The sequence below is a fragment of the Grammomys surdaster genome, unplaced genomic scaffold (genome assembly GCF_004785775.1).
Source record: "Grammomys surdaster isolate TR1022 unplaced genomic scaffold, NIH_TR_1.0 125049, whole genome shotgun sequence".
Lineage (NCBI taxonomy): Eukaryota > Metazoa > Chordata > Mammalia > Rodentia > Muridae > Grammomys > Grammomys surdaster.
The window spans coordinates 130,484-156,667 of record NW_021619961.1 but is presented as its reverse complement, the minus strand read 5'-3'; the positions used below and the strand labels follow the sequence as shown (position 1 = coordinate 156,667).

Below are 26,184 nucleotides of genomic sequence, written 5' to 3'. Positions count from 1 at the left end.
TGTGTGTGTGTGTGTGTGTGTGTGTGTGTGTGTGTGTGTGTGTGTGTTGACTAAGGTTCTCAAGGCTCTCCCCTTTTGGCATTTCGATTGCCTTTCTTTGGATTTATTCAATGATGTCTGTTTTTCCAAATTAAGTGCAGAGAACACACTGCTCCATGAGGCAAACTGGGAAGGCTCAGTAGGCAGGGCGGCGCTGGTGGATGACAAATGGGTGGTCATGCATGTTGATGCTCCCTCACCCAACCAACCACGTGGGCTCGTACTCCTCACTGGCCCACATATCCCACAGTAGGGTTTGGTTTTCATACACTCAAGTTCAAGCTTCTCCTTCTTTGATATTTTTTGTCTATTTCCAGTCATCTTGTCTGCCAATGTTTACTATAACCCGCAGAACCTTACTTACCAGAGCTGTCTTCCAAACCCTTGGCCCCTGTCTCTACAACTCAAATATGATTTGCAGAGACTAGTGGAGAGACTCCTAGATTTAGTGAACAGACCCACTGTTTGCTATTAAGACACACTAGAAGTTAATGTGGACTGTCTGGAGGCAAGCTTGTGTTTTGAACTTACCAGGTTCAGAAAAAGGCCCTTTCTTTTGTAAGAATCACTATGAATCTATGAGTGGGGTAAGCCAGGATTAACTTATCTGTATATGATACTGACTTAATGCTTTCTTTCTTTCCTTGCTTAGATATCAATGAGTGTGAAGTGTTCCCGGGAGTATGCAAGAACGGCCTGTGTGTCAACTCCAGGGGTTCATTCAAGTGCGAGTGTCCCAATGGAATGACTTTGGATGCTACAGGAAGAATCTGTCTTGGTAAAGATGAATAAGATGCAGTTGGACATTTGTATACATAACATACACATGAACACACACACATACACACACACACCTGCAGGTTCGGCTCATCTGTTAGGATCTATGGTGGTTTTCTTGACAAACTGTCTTCCTAACTCTGCTGAGGAAAAGCTTTCTTCCGTGCTAGTCTTCTTATTCATCAGCTCAGTGCCACCACAGTGCCACCACAGTTGCGCTGCACTGTTGCCCATATGCCCTGGGCTGGAGAATACACGCCGAGTGGCAGGGAAAGAACATTTGCACGTGATGGGGAGCTGAACCCCATTTCCTTTAGGCTTGTGCTATAACTGATAGATAAGTCCTTATAGGAAATCCCCATTGATGTCAGGAGCAGAAATCCTCCTGGGAAAGGGAGGTGGGGGCCAGCTAGGAAACAGGGATATATGTCATCTCTACCAGTTGTTTGGGAATGTTCATGCCAACTTCTAGAGCCCAGGGGACACGACACATCCAGTCATCTAGTCATCCCATCCCAGTGACATGGAAGAGACTTGAAGTCATCAGACAGATGCCCCATGACTCTTAGCGGTGATATCTGTCTGACTCCTAGTGTTGTGACCATAAGTGTCTTGCTGCTTAGCCTTTGACACTGTACATATCTGATGCTGGATCAGACTGAGGAATATCCCTGATGAAGACCACTTTATGTGCTTAAAAGACAGTCAACACAGTTGAGGAATTTTGATCATTTACAGATGAGAACCAACCTTCAGACTTAGAATTTTAAAGTGTTTACAGCATGGAACAGAAGGGGACTTCGGAGCTCGGAGTCTTTTGTAAATAAGGATATCAGCAAATCCAAATCTTTATTTAATGAAACATTCTTCTAGATTCTCAATTGAAAGATGGAATTTACTTTAAATTACCTGTCATAGTCTGTGAAACCTGGACATAGGGCTGCTTAAATGATTCAGGGGGCTCTTTGAAAACGATACTGGGTTACTTGAACACTTAAGTAAATAGTCACACCCACATTGTGAAGGCAAATGAGAAGGAAGACGCACTTGATTAATACTTTGAAGTTTTTGGGTGCATAATCTCATCAGAGCATCCTGATGCTTCCTGAGAGACGGGCATAGCATCATTTGGCAGGCATGAAGATTTGGGACCAGGCATAATGATTTTGCTAAGGAACATTTCATTGAAGAGTAGTCCCAGACTCCAGGTCTTCTGTCCCCTAGTCTGCCAGCCTCCTTCACAGTCGCTTAAATTTGGGGCTAGGAATAGATGTGTACATACACATATCGAAGTAAAACATCTTAGAAGAATGGATGGCTTTTGTTTGCCATTTCCTCTTTTATCTTAAGAAGGGGAGCCCTCTTTCCAGACTAGTAGTCTGCCTCTCCAGAAATACAGTAAGTCCAAGGCCATGATGTTTGAGCAATAGGTACATTCCAGTTACAGAGTGAGTTTGCTCAGAGATAGGAGATGCCGAGATACAGTGGGATGCACACATTGTTGATGGACACGGCTTTACAAGGAGAAGATGCCCACACTCAGCAAAGTGGCACTTCTCCGTCATTGCCTGCTTATGTAGAACTATCAGAAAACACCAAAAGATGGAAGGAGCCTTTCATAAACAGGACATTTAAATATTTCTGAGGAAGAGGGTAAAGTCTTCATTAGCTGGAATACCTACCACACAATCCTGGTTTTCAACTGGAAAAAAATGTAGTCATGGATTATAGCAAATTAGCATGTGTTGTGTTTTCCCTAACAAAAGTTGGTAGCTTTGGACAGTGACAGGCAGCTGTCCTCAGTCTCCTTCCCTCTCTAACAGACATCCGCCTGGAGACCTGCTACCTGAAGTATGACGATGAAGAGTGTACCTTGCCCATCGCTGGCCGCCATCGAATGGATGCCTGCTGCTGCTCAGTTGGGGCAGCCTGGGGAACGGAAGAGTGTGAGGAGTGTCCATTGAGAAACAGCCGGGAGTATGAGGAACTCTGTCCCCGAGGACCCGGGTTTGCCACAAAAGACATAACAAATGGGAAACCTTTCTTCAAAGGTATGTACGGTTCTCCCTGCGGATGATGATGATGATGAGGAGGAGGAGGAGGAGGAGGAGGAGGAGTGTGTGTGAGTGTGTGTGAGTGTGTGTGTGTGTGAGTGTAGAGTGTGCTTACTCCTTTGTGTGTGCACATGAAAGCAAGCTAAAATGTGTGTCTTTCTCTACCTTATTTCTTGAGACATTATCTCCTACTGGGCTTGAAGCTCTGCAGTTTTGGCCAGTTGGCCAGCAAGCCCTGAGGGTCTTCCTATCTCTACCCTCTATCCCCAGCACAGTGGTTACGGGTTCACAGGACCATCCCTGGCTGTTTTATGTGGATGCTGGGAATTCAAAGTCAGGTCTTTGTGAATTAAGTGCTTTTTCCAGCTGAGCTTTTTCCCCCCCGGCCCCTGGTCACCAAGCATTCTGATCAAGCAGAGGCCAGGCCACTGTTCCTAGTGAACGATTTGACTGCTCAGTTTTGCCCCGCTGCCTCTCACGTCAGGCTTTGGAGATCTGAGACCTCATTCCCACATTCTTCAAGACTGAATCAAGTCAGAAAAATGAGAACTAAGTACATAAACACTGCATAATTGTCTTTATACTAAAAGCAAGGTTTTTTTCTTTGTCTTCTCTCTGCTCCTTTCTTCTCTTGTTCTTTTTGTTGGTTGTTATTCAATGAGACCGTGATTACTGAAACTGTCCTGTCCAGAGGCAGTTTCTAGAAGACCACTTAAATTTCTCTTAAGTAAGTTCAAAAGAACGTGACCTACAGTCTACCATTGAAAGGGACTTAGGGGGGTCTTAATTTAGTCTACCAGTTCTTGCTATTATGACATTGTGCAGAAGTAAACTTCTGTGTCTTGCTTTTGTAAAGTCTCCAGTAAGGGGAAACCTGGGTCACGTGTGTGTGTGTGTGTGTGTGTGTGTGTGTGTGTGCAGCCATTTTGTATTTAAAAAGCTCTTTAAATTATATTAGTTACATATAGTGCCGAGAAAATAAAATTAGCATGGCTTATTTGTAAACTATTTAAACCTCAAATGATATCATTAAATTCTCAAAGTCATTTTGAGAAGTAACCAAGAAAACATCAAAGAGCAATAAATAAAGGCCTCATACTGTTGCCATGATGGTTGTCGGGGGTGAGAAGGTAGGTGGGTGGCTGAGAGGATGGCTGAATGACTTATCCCAGGAAGTTACCAGCATGTTTCCTTAACAGTGCTCTCTTCAAATGTAGAGGTCAGAATGAGTAGGGATATTTATGAAGTCCTAGCCCTGGATCATCATACAGTTTTTGAGGTGGATATTGACAAGACCTGAAGTGAAGGCTCTCCAACCTTCTGGGTTTCAGGTGTAGACCCCTGAGACATCCTAACATTTGTCCATTTGCTTTCCTTCCTGCATTTTCCTTTTCCTGAAGATATCAATGAGTGCAAGATGATCCCCAGCCTCTGTACCCACGGCAAGTGCAGGAACACCATCGGCAGCTTCAAGTGCAGATGTGACAGTGGCTTTGCTCTGGATTCTGAAGAGAGGAACTGCACAGGTCAGTCTCCAGGGGCGGGAAGGAAGGAGTCTTCACATTCTCCCTCTTTTTTCTGGGTAGCTTCACCTTGTAAGGTTGTCCCTGCCCTCATGTTGCTGCCTGCTGTTTTTCACGCAGACATCGATGAGTGCCGCATATCTCCTGACCTCTGTGGCCGAGGCCAGTGTGTGAACACCCCAGGGGACTTTGAATGCAAGTGTGATGAAGGCTATGAAAGTGGCTTCATGATGATGAAGAACTGCATGGGTAAGTTTGTGCTGCTTTCACCTGCGTGGGAAGCAAAGGACTGCGAGAAGCCTGCATTCCTCCCAGCCAGTGTCCCAGGCAATGAGGCCCAGTCTTCCGAACAGTGAGGGCAGTCTGTGGCCGAGGGAGACTCATAGAGGAAGCCACTAAGGGGGTAACAATCATGGGTGATTCCAGTGGCAAGCTGTGAGACCCTGAGAGATTCCAACTTTCAATGCTTGACACAGTTGAATTGTAAACAATTCAGACTTAAGCCATAGCAGGAGCCTCATCTCAGGGTGTCTGCATTACAGTTCTAGAAGACAGTGCTGACTAAGCTACCCTAAGTCGGGTTCCCTGCGAACAGTCTGAGAAGAGATTCCTGCACACAAGCGGTGGACTTAGGTTCATTTGTTTGGATTTTGGTTTGTTTGTGCTTTGCTTTGCTTTGGGTTTTGAAGAAATGTTTTGAGGGAGGAACCCCTCAGAATGGCGGAGAGGATAATATGGAGTCTGGCTGTACTGCAGCCTACTCAGATCCTACTGGGGGCTCTGGAAGTAAGAAGGGCACCAGGAGTTGTCCTGTGTTGAGACAAAGTCAGGGTTTTTGATTTCCCAGCCAGTCAGTCAGGACTCACTGTGGGTTGCTTCTAATGTAGGAAAGTGTTGTGGCCTCTCTCCTCCCAGACACTTCCAGTGAGATGGACAGCTGCTCTCCCAGAAGGGAACTGATAAGCCGTCAGTAGCCAGGATTCCCAAAAACTGGGGGTTGGAAAGGGGGACAGCTTGGTAAAGAAGAACATGGTACCAGCATCTTCAACATGGGACATTTCTGTTTTGCAGATATTGATGAATGTCAGAGAGATCCCCTCCTATGTCGAGGAGGCATTTGCCACAACACAGAGGGAAGTTATCGCTGTGAATGTCCTCCTGGTCACCAACTGTCCCCAAACATCTCTGCATGCATTGGTAAGGGGCTCTTTTAGAACACTTCTGTGAGGTCAGTTGTTTGATTCAGACACTTATGTTTCTATGATGGTCTTTGTTTCTCAACAGACATCAACGAGTGTGAACTGAGTGCAAATCTCTGTCCCAATGGGCGCTGCGTGAACCTCATAGGGAAGTACCAGTGTGCCTGCAACCCAGGCTATCACCCCACTCACGATAGGCTTTTCTGTGTTGGTAAGTTCCAGCCTTCTTTTTATTTCACAGTACGTTTAATTTCATCTCTTTGTAAAGGCAATGTATTCTGAGTTCCAGCTTCGTTGCTAGATACCTTTGCTTCATCTTTCTGTTCTCACTGGATGCACCATTCTCCTAGCAGCCCACAGTATTTGCACCTCACTTCCCTCTTCAAAGAAGCAGATGACTGAAAGATTCATAATCTGATGTATGCTCTTTGAGAATGAACATAACATATGCTTGCCAAAGCAAAGTAGCCAGTGATAGTTAATCCTGGGATGAACTAGGTGTAGCAAGTGCTGTGAAAAGCTCAGGAAGGCATGAGGTGAGGTCTCTGCCTGGCTTGGTAGAGATCATTTAAAGATTTCGAAGAGTGGTATTGACAAGAAGAACATGGAATGTTCATATCTTACCCTGAAATAGAGGCCATGTCTGGCACTCCCTAAGTATGGGTTTTTGTGGGACAAGAATTTTGCTTTGTGGTTGGTCCTTTGTAGGTTTAGTTTCCCTTGTGAAGAGTGACACAGGAGGCCCTGTGGCTTTATCATGCCCAAAGTCCAAGTGAGATTGTGTAAATGCTGCCAGTTTGGGCCTGGCTTGGGGTGTACACCATGTGGAACTGCCAAGTCTTAGACAGTTTCCACCCACAACCATAAATCAGCCCAAATTCTTTTGAAATCCAACCAAGGTCAACTCAAAACTTCAATTCAGGTTCCTGCAAAGGATCAGGTCCTCAGCCCATTAAGCCTTAGTTCGTGTTTATAACTGAATCAATGACCAAGAAGATTGCCCCAAGTGTAAACACAAAAGAATGTATCTCTGTCAGTTTTTATGTGCTGTACTGCAATACCCGACACTGACTAATTTATAATGATAGAAATTCATTGCCTCACAGCTCTGGAGGCTGGGAAGCAATGGCAAAGTGCTGGCATTGGGAATGGGCCTTTTTGCTGCACCAAAATGTGTAAGAGACAAGAGAGAAAGTAAAAATGGCCAAATTCACCCATTTATGGTGTAACCATGAGGGTGGGGTCCTCATAGCTTAATAACCTCCTCAAAGCACCATGCCTTAATGCTTGTATGGTGGTAATTAAATTTCAGCAACAGTTTAGGAGAGGGCACATTCTAACATTGTTCTCACTTCTCTTAGACATCGATGAATGCAGCATAATGAACGGTGGCTGTGAGACCTTCTGTACAAACTCTGATGGGAGCTATGAATGTAGCTGTCAGCCAGGCTTCGCGCTGATGCCAGACCAGCGATCGTGCACAGGTGAGTAGCTTTACCCTCTGGGTGTCTCTTTTTCAATGACAGTGCCCCAAACAGAGTGACTCAGAGGACTATGCTTCAGAGTGTGACAACCTTGGACTCAAGTCCTTGTCCATTACATATTTTAGCTGTGTGTCTTCAAGCAAGACACATAGCATCAGATCTTCATTTATAAAATGTAACTGTGGTTGTGAGAAAGAGAAAGAAAATTTAGTATAGCACTTGTGTAATAATTGGAGCAGAAAGCATTTTCTGGGTTAAACAGAATTTTGGAGAGCTGCATCATGAACTGAATTTGGTGCAATTCTGAGTGTGTTTTCTGCAGCAGCCCCATGACCTGAGGATTTGTGAACCTGCAAAACCTCAGCCTCTTTGGGTCCAAATCTACTGAGTTGAAAAGTACTGGGTCATCTTGGTGATCCATGTGTTTGGATAGATGCTGAAGTTTGAGAGCCGCTCTCCTAGCTTATACTCCTATCTCACTACCTTATGCTGGATGAGTCAGGCAGCTAACAAGAAGTAAAAAGTAGAATGCATGCCTCAGAGTTTGATTTTGGCTCTGGTTAAGAAGAGAATTTGAACCTAGAAAATTTGACCTTTAACCTCCTCCCCCAAACACATACAAAACCTACCTCTGTGTAATTTGACTATCCAAAGTAAATGCTGAAAGTAGCCATTTATAACTGGACAATGATAAAATGATTCATAATCATTTTGAATTGTGAATTCATATATTTAAATTCGTACCAATAATCTTTTAGACCAGTGTTGTGTCCTTGGACCACACACTGAGAATTTTGAGATGGGCTGCCTCCTGTGTCCTTGAGATAACTTAATGGGGTAATCTATACAAAGCTTCATTTGGATTTAGGGTTAGGAGATGCTCATGATATACAAGTGGGCTGAATTTTGTTACATTGGGTCAGTTCATACTTCCTTACTGAATAATGAACCAATATCAATAACTATATAATGTGTAGCTGTTGATTTTCTTCTTTTCAGACATTGATGAGTGTGAAGATAACCCCAACATCTGTGATGGCGGCCAGTGCACAAACATACCTGGAGAGTACAGGTGCCTGTGCTATGACGGGTTCATGGCGTCTGAAGACATGAAGACTTGTGTCGGTAAGAAAGACGGTGGCACTGTCTAAGTGCTCAGTCATAGTATTGAGAAATTGACAATAGAGGTCAATTAGTTCATATTTCCTGCTTCCTCTCCTGCTTGATACCTTTTTTATTGTAAGCTGGCTGTTTTAAATTTTACCTTGGTAAATTCTGGCTATCTCTGTGTTCTAGAAGTATTGTTGAACTTTGAGGATGAGGTTTGGTCAACTAGAACCAGGCTGATCCTTTTTACAAATCTTACGTTTAAGCAGCAGTTAGCTGAGAACTGGTTTTGCTATATTATTGAGGCAAGACTCCTTGTAGCCCTACTCCATTCCCTGTAAAGTATAAGGCTTTCTAGTTTGGCTATGGGGAAAGGGCACCAGTGTTGGTCTTCTGTGAATATGAGGGATTGCTGCACTGGACTTAACAGCTCTTTCCCCAGCCTGGATAGTTTGTTTCTGTGCATGAGAAAGTTCACCACTCCACTGAATATCTGCGGAAGTCTTCCTCTCCTCTGACTTACCCAGGCCAGTGATGTCGCTCGGTTCTATGTGGTGTCCTCTTCCATAGCGTGAGGCTTAGAGTTTGTTCTTCAGGAATCTGAGAATAATGTTGAACCCAATTTATTTTCTTTATCTTAGGAATCACTGTATTTTTCTTGCTTCATGTCCAGGGCCTAGAAAAAGTTTTTCTAGCTATTGTTCACTTTTTAGTTGTTTCTGGTGAGATGGTCATTCCTTCTTGGCCAGAAGTAGGAGCCTAGGGTAGGTTATGAGCACATCTATCATGTGACTAGTGCCTGTGGAGGCCAGAAGGGGACATCAAGTCACTGAGGACTAGAGTTACAGACAGTTGTGAATGGCCATGTGTGTGCTGGGAATCGAACCCCTGATCCCCTGGAATGACAGCTGGTGCTCTTAACCACTGATCCATCTCTTCCAGTCAATTGTAGGTATCGCACAGACAGAATCACAGTTCTCTTACCACAGAGAATGTTGTCTCACAAAAAACAAAACAAAACAAAACAAAACCATCACATATACAAGCTATTATCAGCAAGAGGTAGTAAGTTTACTCACCGCTTGAGTAACAGGCAGCTTTCATGATTAGTCAGCACTAAGATGTGCCAGTAGGAGTGGAGTCCCTTATATATTTTTTTCTGAGAGAAAGCATCTAAATATAATATTTTATAATGTTTACTTTACTTTCCAAGGTTATTATTTAGTGAAAGTGTCTCACTTTTCCTTAGTTTTCTTTTTTTGGGGGTTTTTTGTTTTGTTTTTGTTTTTGTTTTTTGTTGTTGTTGTTGTTTTTGAGACAGGGTTTCTCTGTGTAGCCCTGGCTGTCCTGGAACTCACTCAGTAGACCAGGCTGGCCTTGAACTCAGAAATCCGCCTGCCTCTGCCTCCCAAGCTCTGGGATTAAAGGCGTGCGCCACCACCGCCCGACTCTTTTCTTAGTTTTTATCATGGTTCTTTTATCTCAGGGAGAAAGTATCCATTACATCAGAAACTTGGACATATGAATTGTATCTCTATCTTCCAGATGTCAATGAGTGTGACCTGAATCCAAACATCTGCCTTAGTGGGACCTGTGAAAACACTAAAGGCTCGTTCATCTGCCACTGTGATATGGGCTATTCAGGGAAAAAAGGAAAAACGGGCTGTACAGGTACATTTTCTATTTCATATTGATCAAAAGCATGCCAAGTAGCTAAGAAACTGCCCTAATATAACATGTTTTTAAAGTTACATTTTAACAGCTTTGTAGGTATTTCATGTGCCATATTTCCTCAGTTTAGCTTCTATCGCTTTGCAACTTTCAATGCTTTATTAGAACCAACCTGAATGAAGCCTGCCCTTCTATCTGTGAAAATAGTGATGCACCGTGTTGGATGAGTTAACATGACAATGGTTAAGAATCATGCTTTCGGATCACACTAGTGACCGTGCTGGTTCCTGAAGATTCATAACCCTTTATGAGAGCAACCTTCTTTTGCCAACACTTCATTTTGCAACTGAAGTTGGATTTTATCTGTCTTTACCAGTCCTCAAGTTAGAGTGCTTTGGATACACTAACTTCTTAGCCTAAACAAGTTTTTATCCATGTGACTTAGCTAATGCCATAAAGGAATTGAACTATTCACAGTTTTATTTGTTATCAATAGCACTTAAGAAACCCTCATTCAATATTTTCAGACTATCATATTTAAATAACAAATGGAAGAAGCCACTCTGTGCCATGAAGTTGTTTTATAAGTATTTAGATGTTGTCTTCAAGCATGAAATAATGAAATTAAGTAACGTAATGGTAGACAGTAACATTTTACTATAATAACTTATATTAAAGATACAAATTGTGACATATAACATAATTTAACTTAAAACATCTTGATGACCTTGAACTAGGTAACTTTAAAAACATTGAATGAGTAATTATCTAGGCTTGAATTCTAAAAGCTGCTTGGCAAGGCCCTGTCACTTAAACATTGGCAGTTTGATAATGTATGCATCCTCCTCTTAGTTGCCTCAGCGTATTTCAAGAAAGCATCAAAATATATTTTTCAGTGATAAAGTGACTGTGTTAATTGTCAAACTTACCAAGCTATTTGAAAGAGGCATAACACTGAAATTTTTTTATCCTCCCTTGTTGCTTATCCCAGAAATCCTGGCTAGGGGTCCCTCCTGGGAAATGGGAGCTCATCCACATAGATGCTAAGATACAAATGATTCTCAGGTTCAACATGTATTATCAGCTGCCAGGGTCAATATAAGGCTTGCTAAGGAAGTGAAGAGGGGGGTAAACTAACTCTGCTGCATTGTAATGAATAAAGGAAAAGAACAAACCTCACTGGAGTTCAGACAGAGGTCCATGATGATCATGAAGAGACAGAGTCTCTGGGGAGAGTCTTTATTGGCTGGAAGTTCATTTAATGGGCAAGCGTGCAGAGGCTGGTTATTTTAGGTCTTTCACCAGGGCAGGTTATGTCCGTGTTATAGTGTGTCATTACAGGTAAAAGAGATATGATGTATGGGGCTTACTGCCATTTCAGATGACAGGCCTAAAGGCAGCGTGAAGTCTACTGAGACCTCTATATAACTGTTTGCCACATGCATGCATGAAAATCCATTTTAAAGAGAATTTTTTATAATTGAATCTGCAGAGATGCAAAGACTGGGGGACAGGACATACTCATCGTGGGCTGGATGAGTCACTGCCAATGTTACAACACAGAAGTCACCTTTAGTAAGACCATTGAGCAGAAACATACCCAGAGAAACATGGGTTTTAGGGAAACATGGTTTTTTTCTTTTTTTCAGAGAGGCCAATACTTCCCTATTTTTTCAAATGCAGTCTTAAAATAACTTTTCAGTTTGATGATTTCCAGCAAGTTCTGTAGGAAGATGCCCCGAACTTTGTGATCAAAGTCACAGTAGCATAGTTTATGATATTCATGTCTGAAAGAGAAGAATCCTTGATTTTTGTTCTGGGTTCTCCCACTGGTCTGTGATCATGAACAAATCATCAGAGTCATCTAACTTTAAACAGACAACCCCCTTGGGCAAAGAACTCTGGCATAACCTATGGGAGGAGCGGCTGCATTAGGGTGAGAAGAAAAGATCCCCTGGGAATAATCCTGTTAGTAGCAGCCAAAGGTATCACACTGGACCGGAAATGACTTACACAGACAGGAACTGGCAAGCCTCACACACTTGAAAACACATTTTTAAAAATCAGCCAAAATGTCGTTTTAGTTCCACGTAACTAGGTCTCTTTCAGGCTGGTTTCAAGTCAGTATTACTCATAGCTTCGAGCACCGTCAAGTCACCTTGGTGATAGTCCCATTAAGGACAAGTGTTTATAATGTCCCAGACAACTAATGTAAACTGAGATACTTATCTTGCCTAATTGGGTAAGCAAGACATACAACAAAAAACAGCAAAAAGAAATGTTGCAACTGTGTCATAGTACACACACTCTCACGTATACACACTCATATACTCATACACTCACACATGCACACGCACACATCACACATACATACTCACACATGCACACAGGCCACGATACATGCTCACACACATACACACATACATACTCACACATGCATACACACATGCTCATATACACACCACATGCACACATTCATGCACACACATCACATATATGTACATACACTCACACATACATGCACACAAACACCACATACATGCATACACACACACACTACATACATACACACCCTGTATTTAGATAGATTTTTTTAGATAGATTTTTAAAATGAGTACCCTGGGAAGCAATTATTAAGAACACATATGCTATTTCCTAAGGAGGGACTTTATTTCATGAGAACTAAAATCACCCTCTGGGCTCCATTACAGCTCCGTCTAAATATTTCAGCTCCCTTGTCATTACTGATTGTTTCCATTTTAACAAATAAACATGTTTTCTTCTCCCAATCACATCGGCAGTGTTAAGAATCCACCCACTGACTCACATTCCCAGCCCACACAGATGCTAAGCGTTTCATTTTTTTCTTCTTAAGCTTTGTCCAAATTGTGGATACTGCTGAAGGGAATGTCTGATATAATGGAGAGAGAATGTGTGTTTGCTTGGAACCTAGGACGCAGATCCTCTGTCTTTGGCTTAAGTGGGTGGGGTCACAGCTTTCCTGTGACCTCTGCTGCTCCTTCTAAGTAACTGTAATAGGAAGAAGGTAAAGTCATTGCAGGGTGCCACCCAAGTAGGTCTTCACTTTCACAAACTAATTTTTAGAACCTACCTGGCATCTCATGCTCACTTAACCGGTGGATAAAATCAGAATTGTTGAAACACCAAGATTTCCTTTCACATGAGAACTGTTTCTGGCGGGTCTCAGAGTCATACTCTTCCGAGACACAGCCGGTCAGTTCCTCCTGCTTTTCTTATCACCACTAATTTTCCTCTGCTGGCTGTCAGCCTGTGGAAACTCCATGGGTGTTCTCTTCGGTTAATAGTCTTGGCTCAAATTTTGACCTAAATTAAGAAATCCAAGTAGCACTTGCATTTAAGCTGTCATGCCCTCTTCCTCAGCCCCTAATTCTAGAGAAGCCCTATGTGCCAGCACCACGGGCTCAGGATTCATGGGACGAATGCTATCTGGGGGCAGAAAGACAGGCGTTTATAGGTGGTATGCTCTCTGTATGGTGGCTGTGGAGGCTACAGAACTTCAATATGCATCTCATACCTATGTGACAGATTTGTGAGCATAGGCAAAGTCCTGCCACGGAGCCTGCTTGCCGCTCACCCTCACCCTTCAGGGGCCTTGTGCAGAGGACCTGTGTGGGCCTTTGTGACAGAGGACCTGTGGGGTTAAAGAGGTTGCGGTGTCAGCCTGAATTTGAATTTCTTTGCTTTGCTTGGCTTCCACCTATTCTGAAAAATGAATTTTCTGTCTGGAGCAAACTTGTGGAGAAAAGAGAACATTTGTACAGAAAGAGACGTTCTTGGCAGACTTGTGCCTTTCCCTTCGTGCTATTGAAGAGCATTTCAGTGCGGTGCTTTTGTTTGCTTGTTTTCCTTATGGTTCCCCTCCACTTGCCCAAGTCTGCCATGGAAGCAGTTAATTAGTAAGAGTTGGTGTGTATCTGAGTGTGTGTGCACATGAATGTGTTTGTGTGCATGTGTGTGTGCGTGCATCCATACTCAAGCTGACTCTGTTAACTCAGAAATGTGTTTGCACTGTATGACCTGCTCTCTTTCCTATCTGCTTCTTACACACTGAGAACATGACCTAGTTAATATAATGCATGATACTCACAACATGAGACTTGAATATGATGCTTGAATAACTGTTTCTAGGTATCCCAACGCTCACAACACACAGCCTCGCCCAAAGAGAATTTCTTTCACTTTGAAAGAGTGGCAACATTTAAAAATATTTTCCTGGATTAGAATTTTATATTAAGTTTTATTAATAGTGATTAAAGGAGATTCCTCTATTAAAAGAAGTGCTCATTTTCTTAGATGTAACATTAAGGGAAAAGGAGAAAGCATATGAAAATAGCGGTGTCTTTGCTGATTAGACAACCAGACAAAGGAGAAAAAGGAAATTAGGAGTTGAATATGGTCCAAGGACATGATATACATGTATGAAAATATAACCAGATCTGTTTTATACAGTGAATATATGTTAATAAAAAGAGAAGACAAGAGACGATAGTGTTGCTAATTGATAGCCTCTGATTAACTGTGAAATTATACTTGGTAAAAGAAGTTTGTGCATGTTTCACTGAGTCTCACCAACATGTAAGTTTAGAATAAAACTGAAGTTACTAAACTAATGATCTTAGTTACACATCCATGTCCCAAGGGAAGTGTCAGTGGCCAGGGAAACCAAGTCCAGCTTTGCCTTTTACTGGTTGTGGTGCCTAATCTCTACCTTCTCTGAAAATTTAAAATCCCAAGAGCAGAATTCTAGTTCTTTCCACTTGAAGTCTTTCTTAGTTCTGCATTCACTACTTTTCATTCGGAGGTGAAACACCCAATAGAAACAACTAAGGAGAAAGAGGATTTATTTTGCCTTGTGACTTCAAGGGACATTTTATCATAATGGGGGGAGGGGACGACAGCTGAGCAGCCCCACCTGTGGTGATGGTTTGCAGGACGGCATGTCTTGATTGACCAGGAAGCAGCTGTCATCTTCAAGCCCGGCTTGAGTGATCACATCTGCTGCCTATGCCATGGTACCAAAGCCTTTCAGCCTTCCCAAACAACACCACAGCTGGGGAGCCAGGGTTTACATGCAGGAGCCTGTATGGGACATTTCCCACTCAGGCCCTAGCAGTTCCATAGTATCTGGAGCAGCTCTTTCTTTCCACTGAAAATTATTTGCCAAATAATATTATGAAGGAAATTAAAACAGAACTCCACAAAAGTTATGATTGGTGTGTTACCTTCTGAGGTGTGGGACTACCATGCCTAGGGACATCTGTGTTAGTTCTCTGGAGTCTATTAGACCAGCCTAGGGAGGCTTGCTTTTCTAAACGCCTATGTGACATTCAGCACAATTATCCCTACATTGACCTTCTTTATTTCATGGATGTGATGGGCTCTGTTGTCCAGTTACTTAAGGCTCACAGTCACGAGTTCAAAGCTAAGAGTCTCTGTTGGCCTACCCTATGACTTCTGGCAGTTCATGTGACTGTTGAGACCACATTAAAATTTACCTAAACAACTTGCTATGATCATTAAAATAAATTCTTTCCTATGTATTTTCATGTCATGATTATCAGTGACATCACAAAAGAATTGTATAGGAGAAACCTGTCGTCATTGTATTTTGTCCTTGCTCCTTGCTTTCTAGGCTTAAGATAGAACATTTGGAAGCTGCTTGCTTCTTAACACTTTCAAGTCACTTAACTGAGCTACATGAGTAAACAACAGGGTTGTCGCTTACCTGGTTTCTTTTTAAAGTCACCACTTGGGTGATTCCTGGAAATTCTTGCAACATTTCCTATGCCCGTCTTAGTCTTTTTGAACCAAGTTCGGTGTGGAATATTGGTTTCAACTAAAAAACCATTATATATATATATGTATATGTGTATATATATATATATATATATATATATATATATATACACATATACATATATATATATATTTGTTTCTAGTAAATAGCAGGGTTAATTATAAAGATAACCTCTTATACATTGAGTTAGTTTGAGAAAACAAAAAAGTTACCATAACATTTTTATATAGTCTATGTTGGATAAATTTAAAATGAAATTTCAGAGGATGAAGAATTTTGAAATTGTTATTGACCTTTTACTAACTTGACCTATCTGGTATTTCTTAATTCCTATGAAAGTTCTCTCTAGGTTAACTTGAATTTTACATGAAATTTTCAAGACTACAGTGTGAGAGACTACAGACTCTCAGGAAGCTAGAGAGGAGTGACTGATATTTTCTGCATATGATTGAAGTGATAATACCTAAAATAAGAATCTTATAAAAGTAAAGCATAATGAAACAGAAATGCTTTAAATTTAAGAATAAAAAAACCTTATATCATTCTAAAATTTTCTGATATGTCAACATATTCATTTGCCTATGACAATGTAATAAATGCATATTACCTATGAAATTGTCTTAATAAAATATATTACCAATAAAAGCATGCCTATGAACACTAACCAGAAGGGTGTTGGGTGACTCACTTTGTCAGTTGGAGAGAGGGCCACTTTTCTGAGACGTGGCTGTGTGCTCACATTAGAAAAACAGAGAAGGATGGGAGCTACCAATGACAAGTACCACAGCCATGTCATTCTGTCTTTGTAAATTAAAAGGCAAAGCTGTTCAATAGGAGCTTAGCATCTGTGTGGATACCAAGATGTCTGCATCATGCCACGGTGAGGATGAGAGAGAATCAACTTTTGAATATTGCTAACTCATTTAAAAAAAAATCACCCCCCCCCAAAAGCTTTTGTGCCGAGCTTTTTCCTAAAGCACTGGTTATTTTTCAGATATTAATGAATGTGAGATCGGAGCACACAACTGTGGCAGACATGCTGTATGCACAAATACAGCAGGGAGCTTCAAGTGCAGCTGCAGTCCTGGCTGGATCGGAGACGGCATTAAGTGCACAGGTAAACTGGAAAAATAGCACTAGTTATAGTCATGAACTACATGGATCAGAAGCACGAAAGTATTCATTTTAGAAAGTAAAATGTATTTTTTAACATTACTCAGTGTAAATGTCATGATATTGATAATGATGTAAACTTGGTTTTTTTAAGATCTGGATGAATGTTCTAATGGAACCCACATGTGCAGCCAACACGCAGACTGCAAGAACACCATGGGGTCATATCGCTGTCTCTGTAAGGATGGCTATACAGGGGATGGCTTCACCTGCACAGGTAGGCTTACTCTGGAAACAACTATGTAACTCTTGTTGAAAAAACACAATATCCCATATGAGACCAACAATTCTTCTTGAAGACTGGGGCATGCCGGTCAAGTAACAGAAAATATTACTTATCTGAATTTAGATCCCCATGGAATGAAACCTTGGAGGTAAGTCACCAAGGAGACCTCAAAAGCTAGCACAGTGTGTGTCTCTCTACCTTTCATATCTCATATACATGCATCTGTATGCACATGTGTACATATATATGTACAGATGCCCATAGATTCACATAGACATTTGTCTGCACATATATCCATCCGTATAACGGCATCATTGTTCTAAAGCAGATAGTACCACATTGTATATGTGTTCACCTTTGTGTGTTGATACCTGTTTCTCACTGATGCCATCTCTATCAAACTCCAAGATCAGCTTGCTTTAGGAAGATACACAGGGCAGCAACGTGGTGATCTGCATGAGGAAGCAGTGCAGATCTCACCACATCATTACCATCACTGTATTGGCATAACAACAGCTCAGAACTGCTTTGTAAGGATTTCTCTCCCCTTATAATATACACATGAAATCATCTTTCTTTTACCCCTGATTAAAATCACAGATTTAAATATGTATGATTGTATGAATATTCAATTGCGTAGTTTATGCAAATACTTACATGTGCATGCCCACAAAGACAGTATTTCTTGTGTCAAGGACATTAGCTATAAAGTAGTATGACTATGTCACCCATGCTTTACGTCACCCATGTGACTTGGAACATCAACCTAAATTAATTAAATAAACCAACAAGCACTAATTTCTATCTGGCATTATGAAATTAATAATAAGGTGTCAGTAAGTACAAAAGAAGCTAAGGACAATTGAGTAGCTTACTGAAATTCACTGAAAGTTTTGTCATAGCTAAAATCACCTCTGCCCAAGCCAGGAATGTTTATTATCTTGGGAAAAAAATATTTCAGTTACACTCATTAGGCATCAGTGGTTTATATGATTGGAATTTAGTGCTTGAGAAGTTAGTGCTCCATGTCCTCTCTTACCCCTTGGAGCTGAGCCTGAAGCCTGTGAGATATGGGCATGCACTGTGACATGTTCTTTTGGATCCCAAATATATCCCCTCTGTGGGTGAAAAAATCTGTCTGAATAATGAGTTTGACATTGCAGCATTAGAAATGATTTAGCATTCAGAGTTCTGAATCTGTACCCAATACTGTTACATATTCAATATTGGCATTCAAGAAACCAGTGAGTTTAAATTTATCAAACAGGAATTATGATGAAGTGCAGTTGGAACTTGGCAGTCAGAAAAAATTATAGGACCCGAGGCATTGGAGAGTGCTTGACTGCAAAAGCATAGCCTGTGTTTCTGTCTGCAGACCTCGACGAGTGCTCTGAGAATCTGAACCTCTGTGGCAATGGCCAATGCCTCAACGCCCCTGGCGGGTACCGCTGTGAATGCGACATGGGCTTCGTGCCCAGTGCTGACGGGAAGGCCTGTGAAGGTAAGCATGGGAAGGCTGTGAGACTTGCTTGTTCACACATCACTGGCTTTTTTCTGTTTAAAACCTGAAGTGTATCTTGTCTTCACATTTAAGCTGGTCAATTTAGTTGGCAGAGAGGTATGATGGTATTGTTGACTGCAGAGGATCTAGAAGCACCAAGGGTCAAGCCTTTGGGCATGCCTTTGAGGGACTATCGAGATTAGGTTAAATGAGCTGAGAGTCATTTTAACCCTGCATAGCACCATTTTCTATGCTGGCGACCTGGATTAGAGAAAATAAGAGAAATCGAACTGAACATTAGCATTCACTGCTCTCTGCTTCCTGGCTGTGGACATAATACATAAAGCTGCCTCATGCTCCAGCCACAGCCAGGCAGGGCTTTCCTGCCGTGAGCATGCATGATCTAAAATAAACGCTCTTGACTTTGCTGCTGTTTTGGGTATTTTTATCACACCACGACAAGTAACTAATATAAGGTTAGGATACCTTCAGGCAGACCACTTGTATTTATGCAGAGGAACTCTGGGCCAAGTGATTTGCAGTGTTACACCATAGGACACAAGAGAGGAAGAATGACCATGGACAGTTCAGCCAATGCAACTCCGTTACTCCCACTTTTGGAGGGAGGGGGAGGCTCTCAAAGCACAGATCCCCTGGGTTGTCTATAAATACAGAAGCATGGCTCTTAATCTCTGCCAGGCTTTGGTTTCTAGAAGTCATGGATTCCAGATAATAACAACAGAGAGTTTGCTCCTTGTGTGGAGCAAAATGTCCTAAATATATCTTAGAATGTTCTCTAAATATCTCACACGTGTAGACACAGAACGGGATTTGACATGTCCCTGGAGGAGAATTTTCTGGAATGATGCCACTTGCTTTGGTCTCTTGGCTTCAAGTTCTGTCTTTCTGGGAAGTATTGGTCAGTCAGGAAGAGTCCTGGGAACCTGTTGACTCAGGATGGAACCAGTTAGGAAGCAACAGATTCTTCTCCTTACTCACACTTGTCAAATCGAAGTACATTGTCTTCGTTGGAAGTAATTGGGGATTACAGTGAGCTGAGATGATTTCAGGAGAAACAAACAAATGATAAGTACTGACAGAAGTTTAGGCAAGGCCCCATTCGTGCATTAGCCAATAGCTGTTCCTCATTAAACGGATACGAACTCAGACTCACTCTTCAGCCGTGTTGTACATGCTCACTTCAGTATTTTCCTGTTATTGACCCCTTGGGGGTTCTTTATCCTGTTCATGTTAAAAATGTATCACTGGTACAAAAATGAGGCCTTGCTCATGAGCCTAATGTCTTGTTTGCTTCTATACCCCCAAACTCAGGGGCAAGAGGTACTGTGCCACCTCTGGTTGACAATCACGGGGCAAGTGTTACTTCTCTTAAAACTTAAAGGAAGGTTTTGTTTGTTTGTTTGTTTGTTTGTTCTTAATATAAATCATCACCAACAGAGTGGTCACACTTAGTTAAAGCAGTCTCCAGTCTGAAAATGTGTCTATTCATCACACAAGCAGAACACTTTGCTGAAGCAGTGGGGGAGGCCTGGGAAAGGCATCGGCAGTGTGTAGATCTCCTGTGGACCTCAGCAAGCATGCAACATAGAACCAGGACAGAAGATAAAAGTGAACTTTAAAGCTGCTCCCAAAAGATCTTAAAATTTTAGTTCTCCACCAAGATTGGAGAATATGTAGACAAGAACAATCCAAGAATTGTTCTGTTTGGCTCTTGATTACAGCCGTAAGGAAGACCTATAACAAATGCTGCAAAGAAGATAGATGGCTGTCTAGAAAATGTTCAGCCTATGGCTTAGCATGTGATAGAGCCCCAGGAAACAGAGCCTGTCATTAGCGAGGCTTCTGTGTACAGACAAATCCTCTGAAAATCTAGAAAACTGCCCACGTCGATGTCAGGCAGACTGCATTTCTTAATGCTAATATCCATTGCCTAATTTTATTGGGTGGCTTATTCAGTGGAAATTAAAAAAAAAATCTGCCTCTTTTTGTAATCTCTTCCCCAAGATATCGATGAGTGCTCTCTTCCAAACATCTGTGTCTTTGGAACTTGCCACAACCTCCCGGGCCTCTTCCGTTGCGAGTGTGAGATTGGCTATGAACTGGACAGAAGTGGTGGGAACTGCACAGGTAAGCTCTCATGTACATTAAAAATGGGCTCTCAGGTGTCCCCAGGGGTGCTGTTGCTCGGGCATCACCAGGATCATACAAGCTACAGAGGAAAACAAAGAAAGAGTAAGGCATTAAGAGTCAAAGGTACATTTCTCAGGCCTGGAACTGATGAGGGGTGAGGATACAAGGGCAGGGAACGTCTGTATGTTTGGACTTGAGCTTGTGGCTCCAGAGAGAAGTTTCTGGGGTACTCTAGCTGTGTGGCTTCCTGCCAGTTTCTTCCCTCCTAGACTACATCTTCAGAACCTCCTTTTAAAGACCATGCCCTGGAACCCCAGTTTGCTCCTTGCACACTCTCGATGCAGTACCCACACCTTTCCACCCATGCTCAGGTTCTGACCGGAGTATCAGCGTGTCTGACACACAGGGGCTGGCTGTGCATTTATTCTGTGTGTGGTGGTGGTTAGGGGTACACGCAGATGGTTAGGTATCTGTGCAAATATATGGGGAGGCCAAGAGCCGAGTTACCAGTGTCTTCTATTGCTATTGACTTCATTTGCTGAGATGTGGTGTCTCGTTGAACCTGGAACTCACTGATTGGCTAGGCTAGCTGACACAAATTCTGAGATCTTCCCACTTCTCCTTCCTCCTACTCCTAGGATTATATGGGTGCAGAAGATCTCAACTTGTGTCCTCATATTTGCAAAGACTTTGCCCACTGAGCCATCTTCTTAGTTTCATTTAATACATGAGACATTTTTTTTTGTAGAGAAAAGGACTCCCAGAAAACACAAGGAAAAAAAAAACATTTGAAAAATTATAGCTCCCACCAGACTGCCACATAGCTCTCTTTGGCACCAAGAAAAGGCTGACTGACAGCCATGGCAAGTTTCTGTCTTAGACCACCCTCCTACTCACAATACAGAGGAAGCGTGTCTCATCCCGGAGGACATCAGCGATTTCAGACCACAGGAAACACCCCAGGACAAGCATCTTGATTCCCTAGGCTGTCAGCTCCAAAGCCATTTATCTAGTTTGGGATATTTCTTAAGCATTAAAAATAGAGAAGAGGGTTGTACAGGGTTAGAGTTTGTCCAAAAAAAAACATGTTCTAAATCTCTGGAATGTTGTACATAGTTTTGGAATAGAAGCCAAAAGGAAAATAAATGTTCAGCACAGCATCTGGGCGGGAGGGGGGGACCTCTTTATGAAGAAACACACTAAGCCTCCTACATGTGTATGCAGAGAAGATAGCAAAGACCACCTGCTCCCAAACGTTCTCTGGGACATCTTGTTCTGATTTGACAAAATAACACACCACACATATTAAATGTATTGTTCTAATAAACCTATGCCTGAAGTTTTGGTTGACCTAGGTCAAAACAGTGTTTTGCCATTAATTACCTGGACTGGAATATTTTTCTTAGCTTCAAAGTTACATTTTATTCTGATGACAAATTCAAAGGGTAAATATGTTCAGGGCGTGGGGGTTGGATCAAAGGCGGTGACACAGTTCTCTCCTGGGGAGGTGCCTTTCAGAGGTGGGAGATTGCATCACTAGGCATAACTGAGGAATTGATTAGTTCTTGTTGAGAGCCCTGGACTAAGTGCTACTGCCATTGGTGACGTCAATCCACATGGGATGCTGGTAATTCTGCCCATTTGTTTGGCTGTAGATGTTAATGAGTGTCTGGATCCAACCACCTGCATCAGTGGGAACTGTGTCAACACTCCGGGCAGTTACACATGCGACTGTCCTCCCGATTTTGAGCTGAATCCAACTAGAGTCGGCTGTGTCGGTAAGATTCTTAAAACTTTTCCCAGCCACCTACTGTTTACAGTTTTAAAACCATCACTGACTATTCCATTTCTTATGTTTTTTAAAAGTAAAATGTAAATATTTCTCAAGCACACTGTATACTTTGAGGTTTCTTTTCTGAAGGAAAATGACCAATATATATTCTTGGGCACTTTCAGTTTCTTAAGAAAAGTTAAATATTCCTCCCTCCGATAGGAAGAATTTGCCTGACATGGTTTTTATTTGTGTATGATAGATACTCGCTCTGGAAACTGCTATCTGGATATCCGACCCCGGGGAGACAATGGAGATACAGCCTGCAGCAATGAAATCGGAGTTGGTGTTTCTAAGGCTTCCTGCTGTTGTTCGCTGGGTAAAGCTTGGGGAACCCCTTGTGAGCTGTGCCCTCCTGTGAACACATGTAAGTGGACATCCTGCATCTTACTACAACTACATATATCTACTGCTCCATCTCAGTCCAGTTTTCTCTAGACCCAGAAAGGAGAAGCCGCTAGTGTCTTCATGTTTAGGATAGAAAAGGCAGATTAACCCCATCAGTCCAGTATGTGTGAGTCCAAAAAGTTCTCTCTTTGGCTTGCCCTAAAAGTTTACATAGGACAGGAAGTGTCTCCTATCTAGTAAGAAGGTACAATTTCTTTAATATTTCCAGGGCTAGGTTTTCAAGTATATGCGAATGGAAGCTTCAGAATTCAACTTGAAGGATATAAAAAATACAATTCCTTTAAAGGGGAGCTTCTGTCTTGTACACTTTGATTTAAACCAGGTGTGGCCAGTCTGGCCAAAGTCGGTGCCTGCTGCTTATAGGGCGTATTGGGATAAATGTTGGTTCATTTCTTGAAGACTGGTCATTTTTAACTTCTCAAAATATTCATCAAATAAGTTGAGAGTAGAAAGGGGATTCTGCCCTCTGGGAGTGCCCATCCATTAGGTGAAATGGGACAAGCGTGGGATCTCTAACTCAGCACCGGCCTCAACCACGGAGGAAGAAGAGTGGGCACAGAGTCACCGTTGACAGAAAATACACACTAGGGTCAAGTTAGGACTCTTTGAGTGGTGGCTGTGTGACTTTAGCCAGACTATCGTCTTAGAATACCTCACCCAGCACAGCCTGACAGACACCACCTTCTCTCTCCTCTTCAGAGAGAGAGGGCTTAGTTCCAGATAGAAATGGGTGCTGACCACTTTGTGAGCTTTTGAGCTATGCATTGAAGAAGAATATGACATAAGTGAGGAGAGACACCTCAAGGAGGAGCAGAAGAAATGTAAGGAAGAAGACACCCAGTGCCATTGATATCAAGAAGGGTGAACCTAGAGTAGGATTTGGAAATATGGAATTCAGCTTTATAGAATAATAATGAATAGCAAAAGGTCAGCAGCTCAAATTAGAATGGGAATTCGAACATATCTGAATGCATGTGATTTTATAAAGTCAGGGCAAGAGCCAGGCACAGGGAGACTTTGATAATTATGAAAGAACAAGTCTTGTGTTCTTTAGGATGATATTATGGGCTGGATCACTTTATTCACATTCTGAGACATGACACTGGAAGAAATAGTTTATGTAAATCCTTCTGGCTTGATGGAGAAGTTATAAGATGCTGGAGAAAATAGATTTGGGAGGAAATCAAGATTTTAACATCGCATGTGTGACACAGAGGAGTAAGAAAAAAATATCTAGACACCAAGAATGGCAGCAAATTGAAAACAAGAACAAAGAATCTGCTACACCCTGTTTGGAAAGGGTTTTAAATGATCATTATTAGGGGAGATGGGGACACCCAGGAAAGAATGCTAAATACAATCAAAATGGAGTGAAGTTGACAGGAAACAAAAATGGACAGGAACTCCTTCTTAAAAGGCAATGATGGATAATAGAGAATAAAATATCTCACAAGAATGTCTGACCAGCGTAACCGTGGGTTTCCAAGATCGGTGCCTTATGTTTGTTGAATGGCCCATGCATGCTAAGACAATGTTCGATTGCTTTAAATGGGTAAATAAGAGCTGAAGATTCTAGAAGGTTAACATTTCCAGTCAGATGTGTCAGTGTTTCTCCTGAAGATGGTATTTTAGAAGTTCTAGATTCAGAGGAACTCACGTGGGACTTCTTCTTTCAATAGCTGAGTATAAAATTCTTTGCCCCGGAGGAGAAGGTTTTCGTCCAAATCCCATCACTGTTATATTGGAAGGTAAGGCTTTCTCCTTTGTCTTGACATGTACGCCTTTTGGATTGCCCTTGGTTTCATTCAAGTTCTGAAGGCATGCATTGTTTTCATTCTTAACAGACATCGACGAGTGCCAGGAGCTCCCAGGGCTGTGCCAAGGGGGGAAGTGCATCAACACCTTTGGCAGCTTCCAGTGCCGCTGTCCAACTGGTTACTACCTGAATGAAGACACGAGAGTGTGTGATGGTAAGTGGCTGCATGCAAGATATGTTACCTCAAATACTGAGGACTGACCCCCCCTGCCCTCCCGCCAGGATACAATTACTAACTGAGCTCAGCAGCATGGCTTCATAGGCCAAACAAGCTAAACCATGTTCTTCAGAAAAAACCATTTTTACTAGACTAGCATGCATCCTATCTGTGTTCAGGGTAGTTCTAGGCTTTTCCTCTTGTCCTTAGCCACTTGTCGCCTGTACAAGCGTGTTCAGATGAGCATCCCTGAGAGCCTCCCTTTGTCTTTATGATTCAGCCAATGACTTCTTTCACCTTTTTAAAGATGGAGAATTTTGGCCATTTTTCAATTTGAGAACAATTAGCCCAAGGACTGAGGTGGGGGCTGAGGAGTGAGGAGACTCCATCTGCATCCCAGACTGGCAGGACTGGTTAGGGAAGAGACCGCTTCCATAAGAGTTATTTGAACATCATGGTGCAGAAGACTTGCTGCTCAGACTCACGGCTAACAAATATTCCTGTGGTCCACCTTGCTGCCAGTTGCTGATGGCTTCAATCTAGATTATGAACATATGAAATATGTTATTATCTTTCTGAGATATATTTGACAGCTATGATTTTGCATTTCCGTCTCTCAGTGCTTTGGGGAACATCGAGGACTGATTTATTAAGGGCTCATATCAGAAGGCATGAGGTCCTTTTGTAAACCTTCTTTACTGAAAATTTGACCTAGAGAAGAGATGCCCAGAGCCTGAGGACCTGCTGATCATATCTGGGTTTTAAGTCCTCCCGATAGAAGCTTTGCTGTCAACTTGCACACTGACATGGAACGTCCACCTGTTCCAGAGTGCTGCTTTCATGTCACATAACACTTTCTCTTTTGGATTATAGATGTGAATGAATGTGAGACTCCTGGAATCTGTGGCCCGGGGACATGTTACAACACCGTTGGCAACTATACCTGTATTTGTCCTCCAGACTACATGCAAGTGAACGGGGGAAATAATTGCATGGGTGAGTCCAAGTGTTTCTCAAGCATGTGGGCTTGGTGCTCGTCTGCAAAGGCCAGCCGATCAACTGGTGTTTGCTGTTGTTCGGCTCCTCCAAGAGCTTGCCTCCTTTGAACTGTTGTAGTGAGATACACCCCGCCTCCAACATGCTCCTTGTAACCCATAAGCTTGGCATTTTCACCGCTGTGTGTGTGGCAGGGGGCAGTTGAGGGTTTCTTTTAAAATGTGAGGTTGGA

General features: G+C 42.2%; 1 protein-coding gene across 1 annotated transcript in view; it reads left to right on the top strand.

Moving 5' to 3' along the window:
* The window catches only part of Fbn1 (fibrillin 1), a 203,723-nt gene that overhangs the window by 134,406 nt on the left and 43,133 nt on the right, over positions 1-26,184 (top strand). The window contains exons 23-40 of the mRNA XM_028784990.1: positions 692-817; positions 2,640-2,867; positions 4,271-4,396; positions 4,514-4,642; positions 5,465-5,590; positions 5,678-5,803; positions 6,954-7,076; positions 8,076-8,201; positions 9,729-9,854; positions 16,688-16,810; positions 16,961-17,083; positions 18,468-18,593; positions 20,619-20,741; positions 22,400-22,522; positions 22,778-22,942; positions 24,663-24,731; positions 24,828-24,953; positions 25,830-25,952. Coding sequence (XP_028640823.1) covers positions 692-817; positions 2,640-2,867; positions 4,271-4,396; positions 4,514-4,642; positions 5,465-5,590; positions 5,678-5,803; positions 6,954-7,076; positions 8,076-8,201; positions 9,729-9,854; positions 16,688-16,810; positions 16,961-17,083; positions 18,468-18,593; positions 20,619-20,741; positions 22,400-22,522; positions 22,778-22,942; positions 24,663-24,731; positions 24,828-24,953; positions 25,830-25,952 — 2,337 coding nt within the window. The remainder of the gene's footprint in view (positions 1-691; positions 818-2,639; positions 2,868-4,270; positions 4,397-4,513; positions 4,643-5,464; positions 5,591-5,677; positions 5,804-6,953; positions 7,077-8,075; positions 8,202-9,728; positions 9,855-16,687; positions 16,811-16,960; positions 17,084-18,467; positions 18,594-20,618; positions 20,742-22,399; positions 22,523-22,777; positions 22,943-24,662; positions 24,732-24,827; positions 24,954-25,829; positions 25,953-26,184) is intronic.